At 41.6% G+C, this 24,666-nt stretch overlaps 1 protein-coding gene and 1 long non-coding RNA gene across 6 annotated transcripts in view; one reads left to right on the top strand and one right to left on the bottom strand.

Moving 5' to 3' along the window:
• The first annotated feature begins 1,461 nt into the window (after positions 1 to 1,461).
• LOC124257862 lies at positions 1,462 to 15,996 on the top strand. Its single transcript, XR_006893397.1, has 3 exons — positions 1,462 to 1,528; positions 2,113 to 2,114; positions 15,985 to 15,996. It is a non-coding gene; the product is annotated as an uncharacterized LOC124257862 (long non-coding RNA).
• The window catches only part of LOC124257835 (argininosuccinate synthase-like), a 50,936-nt gene continuing 32,956 nt past the window's right edge, over positions 6,687 to 24,666 (bottom strand). For 4 of the 5 annotated variants that reach the window (XM_046691977.1, XM_046691987.1, XM_046691996.1 and 1 more), the window contains 9 exons: positions 24,434 to 24,504; positions 22,765 to 22,886; positions 20,437 to 20,521; positions 12,178 to 12,242; positions 11,621 to 11,694; positions 11,087 to 11,144; positions 10,025 to 10,181; positions 8,759 to 8,824; positions 6,687 to 7,477 (listed from right to left, as the gene is read on the bottom strand). In XM_046691977.1, the coding sequence (XP_046547933.1) occupies positions 7,429 to 7,477; positions 8,759 to 8,824; positions 10,025 to 10,181; positions 11,087 to 11,144; positions 11,621 to 11,694; positions 12,178 to 12,242; positions 20,437 to 20,521; positions 22,765 to 22,886; positions 24,434 to 24,504 (747 nt within the window). In that variant the 3' untranslated portion in view covers positions 6,687 to 7,428. Of the gene's footprint in view, positions 7,478 to 8,758; positions 8,825 to 10,024; positions 10,182 to 11,086; positions 11,145 to 11,620; positions 11,695 to 11,854; positions 12,061 to 12,138; positions 12,243 to 20,436; positions 20,522 to 22,764; positions 22,887 to 24,433; positions 24,505 to 24,666 lie in introns of those variants that run through there. The other variant, XM_046691992.1, reaches the window with a different exon arrangement.

Raw genomic sequence — 24,666 nt, 5'->3', positions numbered from 1 at the left:
AATGGGAGATACTATAACAGCAGCAGATCACAGTTGTGGCACATCACTAATGGGAGATACTATAACAGCAGCAGATCACAGCTGTGACACATCACCAATTGGAGATACTATAACAGCAGCAGATCACAGTTGTGGCACATCACTAATGGGAGATACTATAACAGCAGCAGATCACAGTTGTGGCACATCACCAATGGGAGATACTATAACAGCAGCAGATCACAGTTGTGACACATCACTAATGGGAGATACTATAAACAGCAGCACAGTTGTGGCAGGATCACAGCAGTCACAGTTGTGACACATGACTAATGGGAGATACTATAACAGCAGCAGATCACAGCTGTGACACATCACTAATGGGAGATACTATAACAGCAGCAGATCACAGTTGTGGCACATGACTAATGGGAGATACTATAAGAGCAGCAGATCACAGTTGTGACACATCACTAATGGGAGATACTATAACAGCAGCAGATCACAGTAGTGACACATCACTAATGGAAGATTCTAAAACAGCAGTAGATCACAGTTGTGACACATTACTAATGGGAGATACTATAACAGCAGCAGATCACAGTTGTGGCACATCACTAATGGGAGATACTATAAGAGCAGCAGATTGTGATATACCACTAATGGTATACTATCATAGATACACGATAGCATCCATGCGACTTTCATTTCAAACATTATTACAAAAGCACAGCATATCATAAATAACATTAAGCATACAATATACATGAATATAGACATCCATACAGCAAAAATACTGTTAGTTCTGCAAAGGGCCAGATGAAAACTTACGATTGATTAAATCTTCTTGAAGTGTAATAAAGTTATGGACTGATTTGATAATATCATGATTTATAGATCTATATAGTTAATTCTTGGTTACCATACAGAGCGTCATTTATCCACGTTATATCCATGTTTAAAATGAAATTAATCGTTATAGCATCATAGTTGGGACATATAAAAAGATAGTGAAGGGTGTCCTCAAAGGCAGCACAACAAGTACATGGTGGGTTATTGGATATAAATCTACTTACTTTATGGGCATTTAAATCACTGCATTCTAATCTAATTTGCCCATAATATATCTAAGACAATTCCCTCTTCATTTTCCACATTTGTAAATCCTTCCAAAACTGTACACCATGATTTCCTAGTTTCCATATTTGACACAGTCCCGACGTGGGTGCAAGTTTGTGAATTCACAGATGAAGATTCACATCATGGGTACAACCACAACTGGCAAAATTCCCGTCCTCAAGAAACATCCCAGCTAGATCAGAATCACCTAGCTTCTCCCTATATGCTGGCTGGCCACATGCAATTAACTGACGAAAGCTGAATTCATCAACCCCAAGCTGTACCACTATAAAAAAATACATAACAATTTCTCGCTCAAGCGAAGGCCCCTAACCCCAAGCTAAAACTATTTACACCAAGTACACTCATCACTATCTAAAACTGTACATTATATTTGCAAAATATGTTTCATCACCCATAATAATATACAGTCACCACCACCAGAAACCGTAAAACAGAAAGGATAGAGGTTGTGTCATCGTATCTCAGTTGCACAGGTTGATGCTGGAGATTGCAATCACCATATTTTAGTTGGTAAATAACTGTCGGGGCATGATATTATATGGATGACAACGTCTTTGTTTTATTATGATACGGCGTATTGGAATAGACCCCTTTACTGTTGCTGCTTCTGAGGATTGTATGATGGCTTCAGACACTTTGACTTCAGATACTTTTATTTGCTTCTGATTCTTTACAATCAAATTCTTACGGTGGCCATTGGCCCGTACGCCTTAAGGATAGAAATCTCTTAATACATTTTCGATTCCAGTGGCAGAAAGGATACGCGAGTGTGCGTGTGCAGCAATATTCCAGCAATATCGCAGCGAGGGACACCAGAAATGGGCTTCACACATTGTACCCATAAGGGGAATCGAACCCGGGTCTTCAGCGTGACGAGCGAAGGTTTTAACCACTAGGCTACCCCACCGTCCCTAACCGTATAAGAATATGTTCAGCAATGTATGATATGTATGTAGACAGAGCGTGAAGTATACAAGAATGTACATTTAGATGTAATGTAGATAATGTGTACTATAATAATTTGCAAACCAATGGTGAAGTTGAGGCGGAGAGGCGCAGTCCACACAGACAGGACACAGTTAAGGTACAATGACGTACATTGCAAATTTTGTGTCTATTTTTCGCAGTGCGGTGTAGGTCACTTTTGCCAGATTATGTGTAATAATATAAGATAGCACAGTTACCTGAGTCTGGTCATATCTAACATATGGCGTACCTCTTTGAAGCAGCTAGTTTCGTTAACACGTCGTTGCTGCAACCAGCACTGATCACTTTGATATGAAATCTCAAGGCGGTTATTGCGTGGAAAAAGCCGCGCATCAAATTGACAGTCATGTCATTTAAATGAACGAAACTCATCAAATAACTTGTTTCAGCTCAACATGCTGCCAATATACGTGTGATGAGGTAAACATCAAAAGTGGTTATGTAAAATGTGACCAACTTCCTTACACAGATCAGTCATAACAACATGGACACGATCCGACGAACAGGAGCGTCGCTACAATGTGAACAGCTATGTCGCATTGGGCGCCCTTTTTGGGCGCCCGCAGTGTGTCGCGTGTGATTCGAAATTCAGACGCTACAATAGCAACACAACTTACCTTAACTTACAAATCATACGAATATGTCTGTCTATCAACATCAACCATTGTTTCCTGTCCCCAAATGTCGTCTGCCATGTACATTTCTGCTGTATAGTTGTCAGCTTTTGCACGTGCTGCATGCGTGTCGAAGTCAATGTTGCATGAAATAATCGTTGAATAACTGTTTCTAAGTATCATTGAGCACCTTATAGTTAAGTAAAACAAGTTACTTACTTACACATCTGGGTCTCATGTTCTTTTTATATTTTATCATTCGAGTTGTTCCACATGTGGTATAAGCTAGATCACGACATAGGCGGAGGTTATAATATTTGTGTCATATCACCATCATTGTCATCATCATCATCATCATCATCATCATCTCTTGTAAAGATACGTTTCTCACGTGTGAATTAATGAGTCTTCATATGTGTGCGACATCCATGGCAATATGATCCCTCGGTCCGGGCATTCATTCACTATAGTACTCACGGAAATAAAAATAAAATGGTTTTTGGCGTTTATTTGTTTATTACTTCTTTAAATAGGTAGTTTTAACAAATATCAAAATAACCATGTTTTCCCAAATAGACCTTTTAACTCGGGCGTCTAATCCATCATCCAAAATACCATTTTACAGGTAAAAATAACAAAAAATTGCAAATTATCAACAAATTTAGAAACATGTCATAACTTACGTCACAATCAACAATGGGTGGCAACAACTACCTGCAGCACTGTTTAGACGGGAAGATGCAGTTGCACGTGCGTTGTCATACCGATTGTGCAATTGACAATCAAAGCTATGACTTAGCTCGTAAAAGTAGTAAACTTTCAACAAGAGCACAGGCATGAAAAGTGTTATGAGAAAAACACTAAATCTATTATGTTGTATATCAATTAGGATAAAGGATGAAGGGTATATGACGTTTTTCATAAAATATATTATGTATGCGAACCTATGGAGAGTACATCTCATTTGCATACTATAGTTTGCATCAGAAACATACATTTTGACTTTGATGAAATTTCAAGGGGTAAAAATGACACGATTTGCTCTCCTGTAAACTCATCTATTCCGGATGATTTTACAAAAAGTGTTAAAAACAAAAACTGGAAAAAGGATAGTCATAGAATATTTAACAAACTTTAGTTGTGTTCAAAACTAAGATATAAACGCCAAAAAAGCATGTTATTCTATTTCCGTGAGTACTTTTTACTTTTCAACAAGGGACGTGTGCATACCTTTGATACCCGTGAAGATCCGGGTTAGAATTGATCTTCAATAACTCATGCTTGTCGTAAGAGTGAGTGAGTGAGTTTATTTTACGCAGCTTTTAGCAATATTCCAGTATATCACGGCGGGGGATACCAGAAATGGGCTTCACATATAGTACCCATGTGGGGACTCGAACCGGGTCTGCAGCATGAAGGGCGAACGCTTTAACCACTAGGCTACCCCACCGCCCCGCTTGTGGTAAGAGGGGACTAACCGGATCGGGTGGTCAGGCTTGCTGAATTGCTTCACACCCGTCATCGTATCGCAATTGCGTAAATCGATGTTCATGTTGTTGATCACTGGATTGTCTGGTCCAGACTCGATTACTTACAGACCGCCGCCATATAGCTGGAATATTGCATAGTGCCGCTTAAAACTAATCTCACTCACTCACGCATTCCCTTGATGGACGGACTGTGGCATGTTAACCTCCATCATGAATGTCTTGAACTGAAGTATTTTCAAGATTAAATGAGGAAAGTCATTTCATAATTCTCTTAACCGGCACTGTTTTGAAGCTGTCTGCCAATTACTTTGTTCATTGTGAGCTTTGACATAGTGGCGTGTCTCGCTTAGAAACAGCATTAGAAAGACATATAGGTATATAGACACTACCCTATTACTGTATAAAAGGTCCTTTCATAGAGTAATAGGGTGGGGTCTATTTACCTATATGTCTTTCTAAATGCTGTTTCAAAGCCAGACACGCCCCAGTGTTACAGGGCACTTCTTAAATAGTGAGCAACAAAAAACTATCGATTTGGACAAAAATATGTAATGAAACATAAACACAATTTTAAAATCAAGCAATTGATAAAAAACGTAAGCAAAGGTTTAGTTCAAGACATCTTTGACTACTTGTTCCTTTGTCAATGTTCATTTTATTCTGTGAACAAGACAGAAATAGTATAGAAGAATAGAATAATAATTTAATGCCTTTTCAGGAATTTGTGTTACATCAGCAGAGCTACTGACACATCAGAGAGATACAAAACATATTTACATAAATTCATTGATTTAGGTATCTTCACATTTGTTGAAGAGAGATATGGTACTTGGAATAAAGGATGTACGGGCTCTCTTAGTTTTCACAATTGGAACTTTGTAGCGGCGGCCTGAAGGGAGGAGGTTGTATTCCGAATTTAAGTAGTGAGTACTGTCAGATATAATTTTGACAACTTGATTCACGATTTGCCGCTCATATATTGATGAGAAACATTCAAATCTGACTCCAGCGATTTTACTTGCAGTGGTAACAATTTTGTCTATTTGAACTGAGAGAGACCCGTACCAACAATGGAAGGAAAAATGTTAAAACACTCTGAATAAATGCTGCATAAAAAGATGACATCACAGATCTCTGTTTACGCATGAGATCAAGACGTTGTTGACACTTTTTGTATAGGGCTTCAGTGTTAGAGTTCCAGTCCAGCTTAGAGTCAATGAAGGTTCCCAGATACTTATACTCGACACTGTCTCAACACATTCACCGTTGATTATCACTGGAAGCATTTCTGTGGGCTTACTCCGAAAGTCAATTATCAGTTCCTTTGTTTTTGTGACATTTAAGAGTAAGTGGTTTTCTGCACACAAAGTCGTGAAATGGTTAATGTCCTCTTTATACAGTTCTTCAGAATCAGTGTCGTTCAGTTTGCCGACAGTTGCTGCATCATCTGCGAACTTTACAGTTGAACAGGTTGAATTTGAGCTTGCACAATCATTAGTGTAGAGGGTGAAAAGAACAGGAGATATTACACAGCCTTGTGGTGCACCAGTGTTGGTGGTCCGTTTACTCGATACAGCCCCGTTAACTTTCACGTACTGCTGTCTGTCCACAAGAAAGTTTTCGATCCACTTGATGAGGTATGAGTTAACGCCCTAATGCCTAAACGTTAACGCCTACCTAACAGTTTCTGTATCATGACATGTGGCTGGATGGTGTTGAACGCAGATGAAAAGTCAACAAAGAGGATCCTGATGTATGACTTAGGTGTCTCTAGATGTTTACAGACATTATTAAGGAGTGAACATTCAGTACAGATATATTACTAAACACTCTCTCCAGAGGTGAGGTGAGGTGAAATTGGGTTTAACGTCGCGCTGGAGAATATTTCGCTCATATGACCACGTGCATGTGTATGTGTAGGTTCGGCTGCTTGTACTAGCCCAGACTGAAGCTGGTTTTATAGTGCTAGCCCACTGAGATACCATGACGCAGTGAAGCATGAATACCCCATTCAGACACATTATACTGACTCCAAGCCGACCAGTCCTTGTTGTACCCATTAATGCCGAGCGCCAGGCAGGAACCAACAAGTACCATATTTTAACGCCTTTTGGTATGACACGGTCGGGGATCCAACCCGCGACCTTCCGCTCTCCGGGCGGACGCTCTAACTACTACACAACGGATGCGGACTCTCTCCAGAGGGGGAGGTGGGGTAGCCTAGAGGTTAAAGCATTCGCTTATCATGCCGAACACCTGGTTTCTATTCCCCACATGGCACAATGTGTGAACCCATTTCTGGTGTCCCTAACCATGATATTGCTGGAACATTGCTAAGAATGGCGTAAAAATAAATTCACTCACTCTCCAGAAGCATCATACTGGGTGTGTTGGTTGTTTCATCTTTCGAATTCTGTATCTCGGACACATGGGAGGCAACATTGTCAATAACATACAAGCCAAAACACAATGGTAGAGTTTCATATCTGTTTATTGGAACAAAATATAACACCGAATATTGGTGATGTTAGGAAACAAAATCCATTGATTGTCATAAAAATATGTGTTTTGATCATCAACAGCATTAACACATTAAGTGTTGGAGCTGAAGTGTTTCTTCACATGAACTTTGCAGATGCATGATTTCCGGCAAAGCTATTTTGACGAAATTATGAATGATGATCCTTGAGTACATGATCCGACTCTAACACCATAACCATACAATAACAACAATAATAATAGCCAGTCATCAATCATGCAATATAAAAATAATAACTTCTATGAAATGGGTTGTTAAAAAGCACTTGAAAATATATATTCCTATTCCTATTCCAAAAAAGTAATTAAACCAAGAGTTTGAGTTGATACCAGGGCAGTGAGGACCCACAACCCACCCAGGCCACACAGTCGACATTGCTCACAGGTAGTCAACCTGGTCCCTAGTACAATACAGATGACATGGTTCCGTGCCAAACCTGAACATTTCACTTCCAGTGGAATGGTAACCGACATGAGCATTCTCAGTTTTCATCTGGGTTCTAACAATGTTAAGTTCAAGTTAAAAAAAGTTCTCATCACCATTACATTGGACCAAGTGTCTTCATCATGGACAGTGTGTAGACTTCTGTTGGTCGGCAACACGTGTCACTTAATAAAGGCTATGTTCCAAGCAGCTACACTAACACAAACTCAGCAGACCGAGGACGTATTCTTGTCTACTTCTGATCCGTCACCTTCTGTCTGAGACGGCAATACTCCTGTAACCTGCAACCATGGAGATGTGCGTGAACATGACATGACATGGACTTTAGCCTGTGAGTGGGGGACAACATACAGACAATGACATGGACTTTAGCCTGTGAGTGGGGGACAACATACAGACAATGACATGGACTTTAGCCTGTGAGTGGGGGACAACATACAGACCATGACATGGACTTTAGCCTGTGAGTGGGGGACAACATACGGACAATGACATGCACTTCAGCCTGTGAGTGGGGGACAACATACAGACCATGACATGCACTTTATCCTGTGATTGGAGGACAACATACGGACAATGACATGCACTTTATCCTGTGATTGGAGGACAACATACGGACAATGACATGCACTTCAGCCTGTGATTGGAGGACAACATACAGACAATGACATGCACTTTATCCTGTGAGTGGGGGACAACATACGGACCATGACATGCACTTCAGCCTGTGAGTGGGGGACAACATACAGACAATGACATGCACTTTATCCTGTGATTGCAACATGTGACATGCACTTCAGCCTGTGATTGGAGGACAACATACAGACCATGACATGGACTTTAGCCTGTGAGTTGGGGACAACATACGGACAATGACATGGACTTTATCCTGTGAGTGGGGGACAACATACAGACAATGACATGGACTTTAGCCTGTGAGTGGGGGACAACATACGGACAATGACATGCACTTTATCCTGTGATTGGAGGACAACATACGGACAATGACATGCACTTCAGCCTGTGATTGGAGGACAACATACAGACCATGACATGGACTTTAGCCTGTGATTGGAGGACAACATACAGACCATGACATGGACTTTAGCCTGTGAGTGGGGAACAACATACGGACCATGACATGAACTTTAGCCTGTGAGTGGAGGACAACATACGGACCATGACATGGACTTTAGCCTGTGAGTGGGGGACAACATACAGACCATGATATGCACTTTAGCCTGTGAGTGGGGGACAACATACAGACAATGACATGGACTTTAGCCTGTGAGTGGGGGACAACATACAGACCATGATATGCACTTTAGCCTGTGAGTGGGGGACAACATACAGACAATGACATGGACTTTAGCATGTGAGTGGGGGACAACATACAGACCATGACATGGACTTTAGCCTGTGAGTGGGGGGTGGGGATGGGGATGGGGTGGGCAACACACAACTTTGTGACATGAACTTGTACAAGGGAGTCAACAAACAGAACAACATGTATGTACCAGGGTGTGCTTGAATATGTTGTGTGTGCCTGTGTGTGTACGTACCGGAGAGCATTGATCTTAATGAAGCCCCCTGCATCTGTTGGCTCGTAATCCCCCTGGACGTTCATGCTGGAAAAAAGGCAATAAGATGGCTTCATTACATTCACATACAGTGAAGCCTCGTTAATCCGGACGGTTGCGTTTCTCAGTAAATTCGTCCGGATTGCGAATAGTCCGGACTACTGAATCAAGACCCAAGTTGCTTCCCTAAGAATTACAAAAACGACACGAATCTGGATAAAACAAATAAGCATTTAATGTAAAGCCTAATTCATCACATCAATAATTTTACCAAGTGACATCCGCATGTTGATCCGACGTGTCTGATCACGTCCTTCCTCAGCACAGGTGAGGTAATGTCTAACAAGCGATCTATTGTAGTATGCCTTGAATGTCCGAATTATTCCTGCATCCATCGGTTGAATATGAGGCGTGGTATTTGGTCACATTTAGCAAAGTTAGCGAAGGACACTTGTGACTTGCAGCATTGTCGTAGTAAAAGCAAAATCACTTTTAGTCCACGTGACCAGATCTGTCTGTCAAAGTACATTAACCAATCAGAAAACAGCTAACTTGTCATCCACGCATAAATGTACAGTATCTTCAGTCGGGAGCTTTTTATGTCTAATTAAAACAACAACCCAGTTGGCCAGTTAATTACGTAAGTATCGCCGGGAGGTGTTGTTACGGTTCGTGAACACGACTTACAGCGTCCGGACTGTGAAGCAATTTACTGTTTATTTTACTGATTGGTGACAGCTACTTACCGTCCGGTTCCGGAAACCGAATTTCCGGATTATCGAGGCAAATTATATAGGCATAGATTGGTAACAAGCTGAAATCGACCGGGAGGCGAGACATCCGGATTATCGGAGTCCGGACTAACGGGGCTTCACTGTATATATATATGATGGCAGAAGCCTACTGATTCAAACGTCAAGGCCATCACTTAAAAACACACAATGTATATTTCTACAGTTATATACAGTTATATATAAACAGGTATATTTATTTTCATTATAGTGCAAGCTATTTGCAAGGAACACGTAATCCAGTTTTAGAATGTAAAGTTAAGGCCATGTGTGCATAATATTGTCACCATGTTTATATCACCTGTCCACACAATGGCACATTGTGTTTTGAAAAAACTTTCTCAGGTTGACATTAGAAGTTTATCTTCATATTATTCTCCACAGTGACATGGCAGCATCAATGTCTACACATCAGCTGACATACAAGTTTTATATGAGAACAAATGGTGAAATATACCTGACCAGTTCCGCATTGTAAAGTGAGAGTGGGGAAGTTCGGCCCAGGATGTATACGCCCCCCTTGTACAACTTTAGAGTGACTGCTCCATCAACATGCTCCTGACTCTTGGCGATACAGAAGCGGGTGAACTCACATTCAGGACTGAACCAGAAGCCTTCAGGAACACAAACACAAATCTTTGTCACATCCTGCATACTCAAACTGGAATTACAGACTTTGTTTTAGTGCCAAATTAATAAATTTTCGTGGTCTATATGCCAAAATGCAAGCAGCGAATAAGTGTTGATATGTGGTTAGTATCTGAATATGTAAACTCTTGAAATCAAAGTTGAAATCTGAACCATCAAATCTGTCATATTTTCAATCAAAAGTCAGCATTCATGCTTCGTGTTCTCAATTTCACAAAATATATTGCAGATCAATGTGCATGAATAATGGCATTCTAAAAGCTCAGTTTGACTTCTGATTTGTTTTGATGTCATGTCGAGTCTACATGTCATGTCAGGTCTACATGTCATGTCGGGTCTACAAGTCATGTCGGGTCTACAAGTCATGTCAGGATTGCAGGTCATGTCAGTATACATGTCATGTCAGGTATACATGTCATGTCAGGTCTACATGTCATTTCAGGTCTACAAGTCACGTCAGGTCTACATGTCATGTCGGGTCTACATGTCATGTCGGGTCTACATGTCATGTCGGATCTACATGTCATGTAAGGTCTACATGTCATGTAAGGTGTACATGTCATTTCAGGTTTACAAGTCACTTGGTATACATGTCATGTCAGGTATACATGTCACGTCAGGTCTACATGTCATGTCGGGTTTACATGTCATATCGGATCTACATGTCATTTCAGGTCTACATGTCATGTAAGGTCTATACGTCATGTCACGTCGACGTCATGTCATGTCTACATGTCGTCGCGTCAACACGTCACGTCAGGTCTACATGTCACGTCAGGTTTACAGGTCTACACGTCATGTCAGGTCTACACGTCATTTCGGGTCTACACGTCATGTCAGGTCTTCCTGTCATGTCAGGTCTACTCCGTACCTCGATAGACCTGCTCTGAAAACTTGATATCCAAATCCCGCTTCAGCTTTCGTACCTCCTGCAAACAGAACACAGTGTAGAAGCCATGAGGTCATGGTAAGTATACATCCCCAGACACAAGTAGCTGCAGCATCATATGCAACCATAAATATAGTGAGTGAGTGAATTTAGTTTTATGCTGCACTCAGCAATATTCCAGCCATATGGCTGCAGTCTGTAAATAATGGAGTCTGGACCAGACAATCCAGAGTTCAACAGCATGAGTATCGATCTACGCAATTAGGATACAATGACATGTGTCAACCAAGTCAGCGTTTGTGACCACCTGATCCTGTTAGTCGTCTCTTACGACAAGCATGGGTTACTGAAGATCAATCTAACCCGGATCTTCACAGGTTACATAGACACATTAGCAGAAGTTCAGTTCTCATGTTAAATATCCAAGGTGTCTGCTGTGCACCTAGGGTCACATGCTTACATGCAGGTTCTGACAATACAAGAAGAAAAGACTTGAGAGTTGACAATGTTACTTACTCGGTCCATAGTGAAGACCTCAATGTCCATGTGAGCTGCCAACAGGATGGTGCCCCCTGGTGTCTCGTAGATACCTGCACACAACACACTCTTGTCACACCACAAACATACACAGAGGATGTCAGTCGATTACAAATGGGCTCTGCTTTTATTTCATTATATTTCATTTCAGTAATATTTGGCAATGTGCCTACTTCTTCAGCACATCTTGCATTGTGACTTCCACCCTGAGGCACTACACACCCCAGTTTACTTCATGCCTAGCCCTGGGTTACTAAAGTCACCTGGTGACTTCATGCCTACTCCTGTATTACTACACACACCTGGTGATTTCATGCCTACTCCTCTATTACTACACACACCAGGTGACTTCATGCCTACTCCTGTATTACTACACACACCTGGTGACTTCATGCCTACTCCTGTATTACTACACACACCTGGTGACTTCATGCCTACTCCTCTATTACTATACACACCTGGTGACTTCATGCCTACTCCTGTATTACTACACACACCTGGTGACTTCATGCCAAACCATGTACCAGTAAACTCACCTCTTGATTTCATGCCAATGAATCTGTTTTCCACCAGGTCAACCTGGCCAATACCATGTTTGCCCCTGAAGAGGAGAATAAGAACATGTGATGAGGTCAGACGTACTAAAATAATACCATATAATAGGTGCCACATTCAACGGGGAAATCCAATCCATTTTGAAGTAGTTGCAGATGTTGTCAATAATGATGTGGCTTGGGCCCTTACGCTGCAGCGCTAACAGTCATCAAACATTGCAGTAAGTATTGATATCCATATGATTCCTGTATTGAAATGGAGTACAAATGTATTGCATTAATTTCCACAATCCATGTAAATCTGTAACACAATGTTTGTTGATTTTATGACACTTCAATATTTCAGCTCAGTTTAAGAAAATTTGGCTCAGTTTGGCAATATTTTATGTACACTTCACCAGGTTTTATATTTGATATCACAATTTCCCTCACCTAACTATATGCCTCATTAATAATAACAAAATAATATAATATGTCCATTTATATAGCACCAAACTCCACACCAGGTATGCTCATTACACTAACATTCTATAATCCATTATTGAAGTCCATTAATGTAGAACTTTTTGTAGAGAAAGGTTTTGAGGTGACGCTTAAAGTTTTCAAGCATTGGAGACAGCTTAAGTTCATCAGGGAGGGAATTCCGTTCGACCGATGCCATGTTCTGGTAAGACTAATGTATGCAAATGAGTTGAGGTTCCACTTGGTACACAGAGCAGACTAGACGAGGATGAACGCAGAGTTCTTGTTGGCATGTAAGTAGTGAGGAGTTCTTGAAGATACACAGGTGCAATACCATGAATGGACTGATAAGAATAACCCAGGTAGCACGACACTCACATCTTGCCTTACACCTAGTAAGAAATTTTACACTTAAATAGTGACTGCATGCCTCAGTAACCCTTCTAGCACTTCATATGGCCTTGACTTCCCACCAACTTACATGTCTCAATAACCCTTCTAGCACTTCATATGGCCTTGACTTCCCACCAACTTACATGCCTCAATAACCCTTCTAGCACTTCATGTGGCCTTGACTTCCCACCAACTTACATGCCTCACTAACCCTTCTAGCACTTCATATGGCCTAGACTTCCCACCAACCATGTCTCACCCTTCTAGCACTTCATATGGCCTTGACTCTCCCACCAACTTACATGTCTCAAACCCTTCTAGCACTTCATATGGCCTTGACTTCCCACCAACTTACATGTCTCACTTCCCATAACCCTTCTAGCACTTCATATGGCCTTGACTTCCCACCAACTTACATGCCTCAATAACCCTTCTAGCACTTCATATGGCCTTGACTTCCCACCAACTTACATGTCTCAATAACCCTTCTAGCATTCTTCCCACCAACTTACATGTCTCAATAACCCTTCTAGCTTCATCTTCCCACCAACTTACATGTCTCAATAACCCTTCTAGCACTTCATATGGCCTTGACTTCCCACAACCAACTTACATGTCTCACTAACCCTTCTAGCACTTCATATGGCCTTGACTTCCCACCAACTTACATGTCTCACTAACCCTTCTAGCACTTCATATGGCCTTGACTTCCCACCAACTTACATGTCTCAATAACCCTTCTAGCACTTCATATGGCCTTGACTTCCCACCAACTTACATGTCTCAATAACCCTTCTAGCACTTCATATGGCCTTGACTTCCCACCAACTTACATGTCTCTATTAACCCTTCTAGCACTTCATATGGCCTTGACTTCCCACCAACTTACATGCCTCAATAACCCTTCTAGCACTTCATATGGCCTTGACTTCCCACCAACTTACATGTCTCACTAACCCTTCTAGCACTTCATATGGCCTTGACTTCCCACCAACTTACATGCCTCACTAACCCTTCTAGCACTTCATATGGCCTTGACTTCCCACCAACTTACATGGCCTCTCACTAACCCTTCTAGCACTTCATATGGCCTTGACTTCCCACCAACTTACATGTCTCAATAACCCTTCTAGCACTTCATATGGCCTTGACTTCCCACCAACTTACATGCCTCACTAACCCTTCTAGCACTTCATATGGCCTTGACTTCCCACCAACTTACATGTCTCTATTAACCCTTCTAGCACTTCATATGGCCTTGACTTCCCACCAACTTACATGTCTCAATAACCCTTCTAGCACTTCATATGGCCTTGACTTCCCACCAACTTACATGCCTCACTAACCCTTCTAGCACTTCATATGGCCTTGACTTCCCACCAACTTACATGCCTCACTAACCCTTCTAGCACTTCATATGGCCTTGACTTCCCACCAACTTACATGCCTCACTAACCCTTCTAGCACTTCATATGGCCTTGACTTCCCACCAACTTACATGTCTCAATAACCCTTCTAGCACTTCATATGGCCTTGACTTCCCACCAACTTACATGCCTCACTAACCCTTCTAGCACTTCATATGGCCTTGACTTCCCACCAACTTACATGCCTCACTAACCCTTCTAGCACTTCATATGGCCTTGACTTCCCACCAACTTACATGCCTCTCACTAACCCTTCTAGCACTTCATATGGCCTTGACTTCCCACCAACTTACATGCCTCACTAACCCTTCTAGCACTTCATATGGCCTTGACTTCCCACCAACTTACATGTCTCAATAACCCTTCTAGCACTTCATATGGCCTTGACTTCCCACCAACTTACATGCCTCACTAACCCTTCTAGCACTTCATATGGCCTTGACTTCCCACCAACTTACATGCCTCACTAACCCTTCTAGCACTTCATATGGCCTTGACTTCCCACCAACTTACATGCCTCACTAACCCTTCTAGCACTTCATATGGCCTTGACTTCCCACCAACTTACATGTCTCAATTCATCTGGTGAAACATGCCTCACTAACCCTTGTAGCAATAGACTCATGGCTTGACTTAACACCCACATCATGAAATGTGGAAAGGTAAATGCTGTTAGGACTACATCACAGAATTATGCCTTGGCATGCATAAGTTAAACAACAACTATATGATGTATTACAGGCAAATAATACCATTTAAACAGTTAATCATTTTTGACATCAAGCATTGGTTTCAAAGTGTCCCTAGCAATAATCTGATTGATCACAGGTCGTGTCAATAAGGTTCATTAATTTCTTTTGATTGTTTTTAGCAGGCAGGGTTATGTTGACACTGTGAGAAGGAAAATGTCATTATGAATGTCTACAAAAAACTGACGACAGTCATGACTGATTCCAAATAATGAACCTTCGCAGAACAATTCATAAAATTATCTCAGTACATATTCTTTCTTTCCCAAATTTTCATGTTTTTCCACACATTTTTTAATTATTCAGATGGATGAGTTCAAGACATTTTTGTTTGATCTCTGTAAGTATATTGATCAACTGAGATCAATATTCCTTACAAAACATCCATATAGAATTAGAAATAAAAATACAATCACAAGTATGACATACATTATTTTTTATTAAGAACAACATAATTACACAGGGAACAACTTTACTCAAACATGTATTTAACTTTACATAGAAAGACTGGACCAGAGGACATTAAAATCCCTTTCATCATAGATACAGTTTTGCCAAATAAATTGGAGGCATTTTATCACAGTTTCAAAGAAGTCCTATTCTTAGCTTCCAAGCAGACTATTTTCCAAAGGTCACAGCCTCCTGTATATTTTACTGACTTGTCCACAGTATTAATGTCCACAGCAAAAAATGCCACTATGAAGTAACTCCTGCATGTCAACCCTGGTAAATCAACCCTGGTATATTGATGGCGTCAGTAAGCACCTGTCATCACTAATTGTCAATAACCAATAAGGCCATACATCAACACACGATAACCAATCTAGGCATGAGTTCTGGTGCTTGTTGATCGCAAATCAATAGCAGAATTGGCCTGGTAAACATCCTGGGACAAAATGATTAGAAATCAATACAACGTTCATGTAATCACAGTCAATTACATGTAACAGTAACAAAAGGACTGCTATTTTGGCAGTTTAGTAGCAGTAACTACAGTTGTAACACTGAGTTTAAGTAGCTGACGAAGGACAACATTCACAAACATACGTCCAGGGACAAATGGAACATCATCTTTACTGTCATCTGACTGGGATGTGTGAGTTGGGCTCATCTGTGGGGTTTCTGGATTGACAGATAAAGCTAATTGAATGTTCATTTGAGAAGGTTGTTTTATGGCACAATCAGAAATAGATGACCTATTTGATGTGACTGCATGTTATATAAATCTTGAAGAACAATCAGTATGTGAGGAATCTGCCTGAATGTTACAATGAATTTTAGAAGGAAACCACTCTATTCATCGAAATATGGTATCTACATGGTATTAAAATGTTAACACATGTATCTATTCATAGCTGCTATAAAATGATAAAAGTATCTTTGAAATATATTTTCTGCACACATATGTGAACAGAAATCAAACCAAAGGTCGTTGTTCAAAAGTATATAGCCAATGTCATAGAAAACAAGCATTGTCACTAAGGTGACATAATCCCCCCGCCACAAATTATCAAATCAAACTTAAAAAGTAATGAAAGTGAAGGTCGTAGTTTAAGATGAAGTTAAGTGTCAACAAAAACATGACCAGTCAACCTCTCTTGATATCTTGCTCTGTAGTTGTTCAACGCACAAATATTTTCAAGACTCACTTTGACCTTGACATGAATTTCATGGAGTATGAAATATGCAAAAATAGTAATAAAGAAATTGCTTATTGAAAAACATTCAAGGGAAGTCTTGAAAGTCTATGAAGAAAATACAGTGAACCGTGTTTGAGATATCTTGCTCACAATCTTAACATGCAGTTTAATATGCTGAAATCTTCAAAGTATTGCCGTGACCTTGAAAATTATGTGAAGGTTACCAAAATTGACTGGGCCCTGTGCCTTCCCTAGATAAAGCTTGGTGTTGAAAATGAAGAAAATCCAGTGAACAGTCCTTGAGGTATCTCGCTGACAAGCTGAACATGAAGCTTCACATGCTGAAATCTTCAAAGTGTCGCCATGACCTTGACAATTGAGTGAAGGTCACCAAAATCTACTGGGCCCTGTGCCTTCCCTAGATAAAGCTTGGTGTGGAATATGAAGAAATTCCAGTGAACGGTTCTTGAGATATCTTGCTGAAAAGGGTAAAACGTTAAAGTCCCCTTGTGACCTTGAAATGAAGGTCAAGGTCACCTAACCTGACTGAAACCTTTCTTATACTGTGATGAACCTAGGTACAAAAAAAGAAAAGAATCTAGTCAGCGGTTCTTTAGATATTCCAATTCGTACTTACGTCCGTACGGACGGACGGATGGACAGACGGAGCCTAATAGTAGATCCCCCGCTTCGCGCTAAACGTGCGGCGGGGGATACAAAAATACATCTGTCAATAGCACTTTCCATGTAAAATGAACTACCGGTATTTCCAAGTAATTCAAAGATATGTGCAATAAATCTTGATAAGCTTTTTGAATCTGAAATCTTTTTTGAAGATAGCAGTTTTAACTAAGGTTGTGGAAATAACAGAACTTAACTTGGGAAACCCGATGTATTTTAGGTCAATAACTAGATCTACACAATGAAACAATTTCAAAAGATTGGTCATTCACTTCCTGATGAAATTAACATTCTCAAGCAGATCTCACTTCTTGCCTTTAATGTCATGCAACAAACAGTACGTGGACACATAACGCAGCATTCAACACTCAGGGTCACAATGTGGTTGTATCAACATGGTTCATGCTAAATTAGCGACGTTTCTCGGTTGAATGAGCATAGCCTTAGCGGTACTTGCAATGCAATGTTATGGCTGAATAAACATAGCCCGCCATACTCTGAGGTTCATCCAAATTACCAGGAAAGCAGGATTAACATGAACACTCTTTAATATTGGCACATTTATAAATATAAATAAGTATTAAGACATTTCCAGGTCTATTTCTTCATGTACATTTTCTTTAACTCAGCATTAAATAACAGAATACTGTTAATGTACTTCGAGTTTAGGAAAGTTTGAGCAGTTCGGACACGTCGTCTGTATAGGTGATGTCCCGGATGATGTTGTTCACAAAGTCGTCCTTCAGGGCTCAGAGTTAGGAGTCTATGTTCCTGTACGTTCCTTCCGTCCAGTTCGGCAGCAAGCAGAATACAAGAGGAAACGTGTCCCAACGTAGGCTGTCGGGACTACATTGTGTTGCTTCCTCAGGTTGGGATCTCGTTGTTGTAGATCTGTGAGATAGGTGTCACCTCAGTCTTGGTGCGATGGATTAACTTTAAAGTATCCCCTTCGAATAGGGAGTTCAGATCCGGATGATTGAGGGTGTGCTCCGCTGTATGAAGCCTGTCTCCACTTGTCACGATACGGGCAGAACACTCAACCTCTGTACACTTCCATTATAAACCTCCAGTGATGTCACTCTATTGTCTCGCCAGGTTCTCCTTTTACCAAGTAAAGCTCTACAGGCGGGCATTGTCCAAGAAATCTCAGGGATTTGCTACAGAATTGCCCGCATCCCAGGGATTTTCTACAGAATTGCCCCCATCCCAGGGATTTTCTGAGGAATAGCCCTTGACTTTGAATTATTTTACTTGTTTTGAAGATTGATTAAACTTTGTCTTGCTATTACTGAATAAGATCATAAAACATCACATTATTGAAAGCATCCAATATATTGTTACAACATCTGGTTTCGGACCTGCAACCCTTCGCTCACTAGCTTGGTGGTTTTATCCACTAGGTTATGAATGATCGCTGTGAAGAATGAGATTGCTTGTCAGTATGAACAATGTGTTCCTCACAAGAGAGGTTGTGCGAGCAGCACACATGCAGGATACGGTTAGCACATGTAGAGCACATGCATTGCATGTGCAAAGCAAGGTATAGGCTGCCAGTCATATCCCAGTTGATTTCAACAGTAAATACCAAATATTAAAACTATATCTAAAGTATATCTTCGGTCAGTTCATAGGTTGGATCAAAACCTCCTCCTCGGTTTTGTTTAAAATGTAAGCCCTTGGCATCTTCTCATGCAACGAAAATAGATGCTCTTGTTCTCTTCTAATTAAATATACCTTCTCACGCCACTTAAATAAAGTTCTAAACAAGCGATGCATTGGAAAAAAGATTATCCCAAGGTTATCTCCGGATACATTGAAGATAAATAACTAAAAAAATAATCTGTACACGCTACTATAACAATGTTTTGAAAAGAAAAATTACCCTACTCCCAACATGGATTATGCTTCCAGGTAATTATTCGCGGTATCTTTAGCCTGGGCGGTACTCCCATACTCCTGTAAAATTAGCTCTCCCGGGACATCATTAACATATATTTTAGCCTTCCCGGCACGACACCATGAACATAGTGAACCTATCGGTGATAGTCGCATCAACAAAGTGTACCTACCAAAGTGGTTGTATCAACAGAGTGAACCTACCAAAGTGGTTGTATCAACAGAGTGAACCTACCAAAGTGGTTGTATCAACAAAGTGAACCTACCAAAGTGGTTGTATCAACAAAGTGTACCTACCAAAGTGGTTGTATCAACAAAGTGAACCTACCAAAGTGGTTGTATCAACAAAGTGAACCTACCAAAGTGGTTGTATCAACAAAGTGTACCTACCAAAGTGGTTGTATCAACAAAGTGAACCTACCAAAGTGGTTGTATCAACAAAGTGTACCTACCAAAGTGGTTGTATCATCAACAAAAAGTGTACCTACCAAAGTGGTTGTATCAACAAAGTGTACCTACCAAAGTGGTTGTATCAACAAAGTGAACCTACCAAAGTGGTTGTATCAACAAAGTGTGTACCTACCAAAGTGGTGAACCTTGTATCAACAAAGTGTACCTACCAAAGTGGTTGTATCAACAAAGTGTACCTACCAAAGTGGTTGTATCAACAAAGTGTACCTACCAAAGTGGTTGTATCAACAAAGTGTACCTACCAAAGTGGTTGTATCAACAAAGTGAACCTACCAAAGTGGTTGTATCAACAAAGTGTACCTACCAAAGTGGTTGTATCAACAAAGTGTACCTACCAAAGTGGTTGTATCAACAAAGTGAACCTACCAACGTGGTTGTATCAACAAAGTGAACCTACCAAGGTGGTTGTATCAACAAAGTGTACCTACCAAGGTGGTTGTATCAACAAAGTGAACTACCATAGGTGATTCCATCAAACAGCTGAACCTACTTGAGGTGACCCGTAGGTTTAAGTGAACCTACCCGAGCTTGTTGAGGTACATGAAGAGATCAAAGGGTGTGTTCTTCTCTGTCCCATCTTCCAAGTTCTTCACTCTCACCGGCACACCTGACAAATACATTTAGCATAGAACCTTCACTCTCACCGGCACACCTGACAAATACATTTAGCATAGAACCTTCACTCTCAACGGCACACCTGACAAATACATTTAGCATAGAACCTTCACTCTCACTGGCACACCTGACAAATACATTTAGCATAGAACCTTCTTCACTGGCACTCCTGACAAATACATTTAGCATAGAACCTTCACCCGCACACCTGACAAATACATTTAGCATAAACCTTCACTCTCACCGGCACACCTGACAAATACGTTTAGCATAGAACCTTCACTCTCACTGGCACACCTGACAAATACGTTTAGCATAGAACCTTCACTCTCACTGGTACACCTGACAAATACATTTAGCATAAACCTTCACTCTCAACGGCACACCTGACAAATACGTTTAGCATAGAACCTTCACTCTCACTGGCACACCTGACAAATACGTTTAGCATAGAACCTTCACTCTCACTGGTACACCTGACAAATACATTTAGCATAGAACCTTCACTCTCACTGGCACACCTGACAAATACGCTTTAGCATAGAACCACTCACCGGCACACCTCAAATACGCTTAGCATAGAACCTTCACTCTCACTGGCACACCTGACAAATACGTTTAGCATAGAACCTTCACTCTCACTGGTACACCTGACAAATTCATTTAGCATAGAACCTTCACTCTCACTGGCACACCTGACAAATACGTTTAGCATAGAACCTTCACTCTCACTGGCACACCTGACAAATACGCTTTAGCATAGAACCTTCACTCACTCAGCATAGAACCTTCACTCACACCGGCACACCTGACAAATACATTTAGCATAGAACCTTCACTCTCACTGTCACACCTGACAAATACGTTTAGCATAGAACCTTCACTCTCACTGGCACACCTGACAAATACGTTTAGCATAGAACCTTCACTCTCACTGGTACACCTGACAAATACATTTAGCATAAACCTTCACTCACCGGCACACCTGACAAATACGTTTAGCATAGAACCTTCACTCTCACTGGCACACCTGACAAATACATTTAGCATAGAACCTTCACTCTCACTGGTACACCTGACAAATACATTTAGCATAGAACCTTCACTCTCACTGGCACACCTGACAAATACGTTTAGCATAGAACCTTCACTCTCACTGGCACACCTGACAAATACGTTTAGCATAGAACCTTCACTCTCACTGGCACACCTGACAAATACGTTTAGCATAGAACCTTCACTCTCACTGGCACACCTGACAAATATCATTTAGCATAGAACCTTCACTCTCACTGGCACACCTGACAAATACGTTTAGCATAGAACCTTCACTCTCACTGGCACACCCTTCACTCTGACAAATACATTTAGCATAGAACCTTCACTCTCTCACTGGCATACACACTCACTGACAAATACGTTTAGCATAGAACCTTCACTCTCACTGGCACACCTGACAAATATATTTAGCATAGAACCTTCACTCTCACTGGCACACCTGACAAATACGTTTAGCATAGAACCTTCACTCTCACTGGCACACCTGACAAATACATTTAGCATAGAACCTTCACTCTCACTGGCACACCTGACAAATAAGTTTAGCATAGAACCTTCACTCTCACTGGCACACCTGACAAATACATTTAGCATAGAACCTTCACTCTCACTGGCACACCTGACAAATACGTTTAGCATAGAACCTTCACTCTCACTGGTACACCTGACAAATACATTTAGCACGCAGCATAGAAAATACGCTTCATATAGAACCTTCACTCACTGGCACACCTGACAAATACGTTTAGCATAGAACCTTCACTCTCACTGGCACACCTGACAAATATATTTAGCATAGAACCTTCACTCTCACTGGCACACCTGACAAATATGTTTAGCATAGAACCTTCACTCTCACTGGCACACCTGACAAATACATTTAGCATAGAACCTTCACTCTCACCAGCACACCAGACAAATACGTTTAGCATAGAACCTTCACTCTCACCAGCACACCAGACAAATACGTTTAGCATAGAACCATTATAGCATCTACTGTTATGTAAACACGGTACAGACGCCCCAGCGTCCACACTTCCACACACTACACAGACAACAAAAAACTAACAGTCCATACACTCTCCACATAACGATAATCCAGTGGACCACATATATGAAAGTAATACATTATAATAGGAAATACTCCAGTATCTTTACACAGCACATCATGCATACCTGCTTTAAAGTTGATTTCAAGACGTTCTGCCTTGTCTGGTGCTTTCTCAGGAAGTACCGACATTTGGAAGAGATCGTCAGGTGCATGATGGTTAGGATCCTCCAGGACACCCGACTCGTAGCTGTAACAAAGAACACACATTCAGCAGGTGCTCTCACTCTCATAGCAGTGTTCAGCAGAGTTCCAAACCCAGTGATATCTCCTTGTCTTCCCCTTCTCCCAGGATCTACATCGTTGGACATATTTACACAACACTGTTTCTACGTCGCTGGACATACTTGCGCCACCCAGTATCTACGTCGTTCGACATACTTACGCCACCCAGTATCTACGTCCAATGGACATACTTACACTGATAAATATCTACGTCTTTGGACAAACTTACGTAAGTCATTATCTGACAATGACAATGACAATGATGATAATACTTTATTCAGCCCTAGGACATGCTTAAACCACAAGTATCTATGTCCTTGCATATACTTATGCTGATTAATATTTACGTCATTGGATACACTTACCCCACCCAGCATCTACATCCCTGTCCTTCCTTACCCCACCCAGCATCTACATCCCTGTCCTTCCTTACCCCACCCAGCATCTACATCCCTGTCCTTCCTTACCCCACCCAGCATCTACATCCCTGTCCTTCCTTACCCCACCCAGCATCTACATCCCTGTCCTTCCTTACCCCCACCCAGCATCTACATCCCTGTCCTTTCCTTACCCCACCCAGCATCTACATCCCTGTCCTTCCTTACCCCACCCAGCATCTACATCCCCATGTCCTTCCTTACCCCACCCAGCATCTATACTTCATCCTTCCTTACCCCACCCAGCATCTACATCCCTGTCCTTCCTTACCCCACCCAGCATCTACATCCCTGTCCTTCCTTACCCCACCCAGCATCTATATCCCTGTCCTTCCTTACCCCACCCAGCATCTATATACCCCATCATCTATATCCCTGTCCTTCCTTCCCACCCACCCCACCCAACATCTATATCCCTATATCCCGGCCCTCCCTACCCCACCCTTATCTATATCCCCTTCCTCACCAACTTCTATATCCCCCACCTAGCCTTCCCCCTATCCTTCCTTCACCCACCCCAGCATCCTTCCTTCCTTCCCACCCCACCTAGCATCTAACCCCCATCCTTCATCTACACCCCCATCCTTCCTTACCCCACCCAGCATCTATATCCCCATCCTTCCTTACCTTACCCCACCCAATCATCTATATTGCAGTCCTTCCTTACCCCACCCAGCATCTACATCCCCATCCTTCCTTACCCAAACCAGCATCTATATCCCCGTCCTTCCTTACCCCACCTAGCATCTACACCCCCATCCTTCCTTACCCCACCCAGCATCTACATCTCCGTCCTTCCTTACCCCACCCAGCATCTACACCCCCATCCTTCCTTACCCCACCCAGCATCTATACCCCCCATCCTTCCTTACCCCACCCAACATCTATATCCCTGTCCTTCCTTACCCCACAGAGCATCTACACCCCCATCCTTCCTTACCCCACCCAGCATATATATCTTCGTCCTTCCTTACCCCACCCAGCATCTATACCCCAACTCTATGGCCTCAGTTGAAGCACACTGAAGCACCCAGAGCCCAACCCACGTCCCCAGTTCTACCCCTGGTGCCATCACCTTATGTGCATCATGTTGGCATCCATACTCCAGGGGCTCTTCTTGGTCACAGGTAGTGGGATGCCTTTTTGCTGAAACAAATACACAAACAGGATGGTGGTAAATTTGGATTGGTTTCCAGAGGACAACAGGTCAATGCAACTAATCCCTATTTATCATGCGACACAAACATACCATGGGAAATAGCAGGATTAATGTTGATTCAATTCTGAACAATCAAGACAAACTGCTTA

This window comes from Haliotis rubra, unplaced genomic scaffold, assembly GCF_003918875.1.
Source record: "Haliotis rubra isolate DU_JTF1 unplaced genomic scaffold, ASM391887v1 Scf117, whole genome shotgun sequence".
NCBI classification, from domain to species: domain Eukaryota; kingdom Metazoa; phylum Mollusca; class Gastropoda; order Lepetellida; family Haliotidae; genus Haliotis; species Haliotis rubra.
This window is presented reverse-complemented; position numbering and strand designations above follow the sequence as displayed.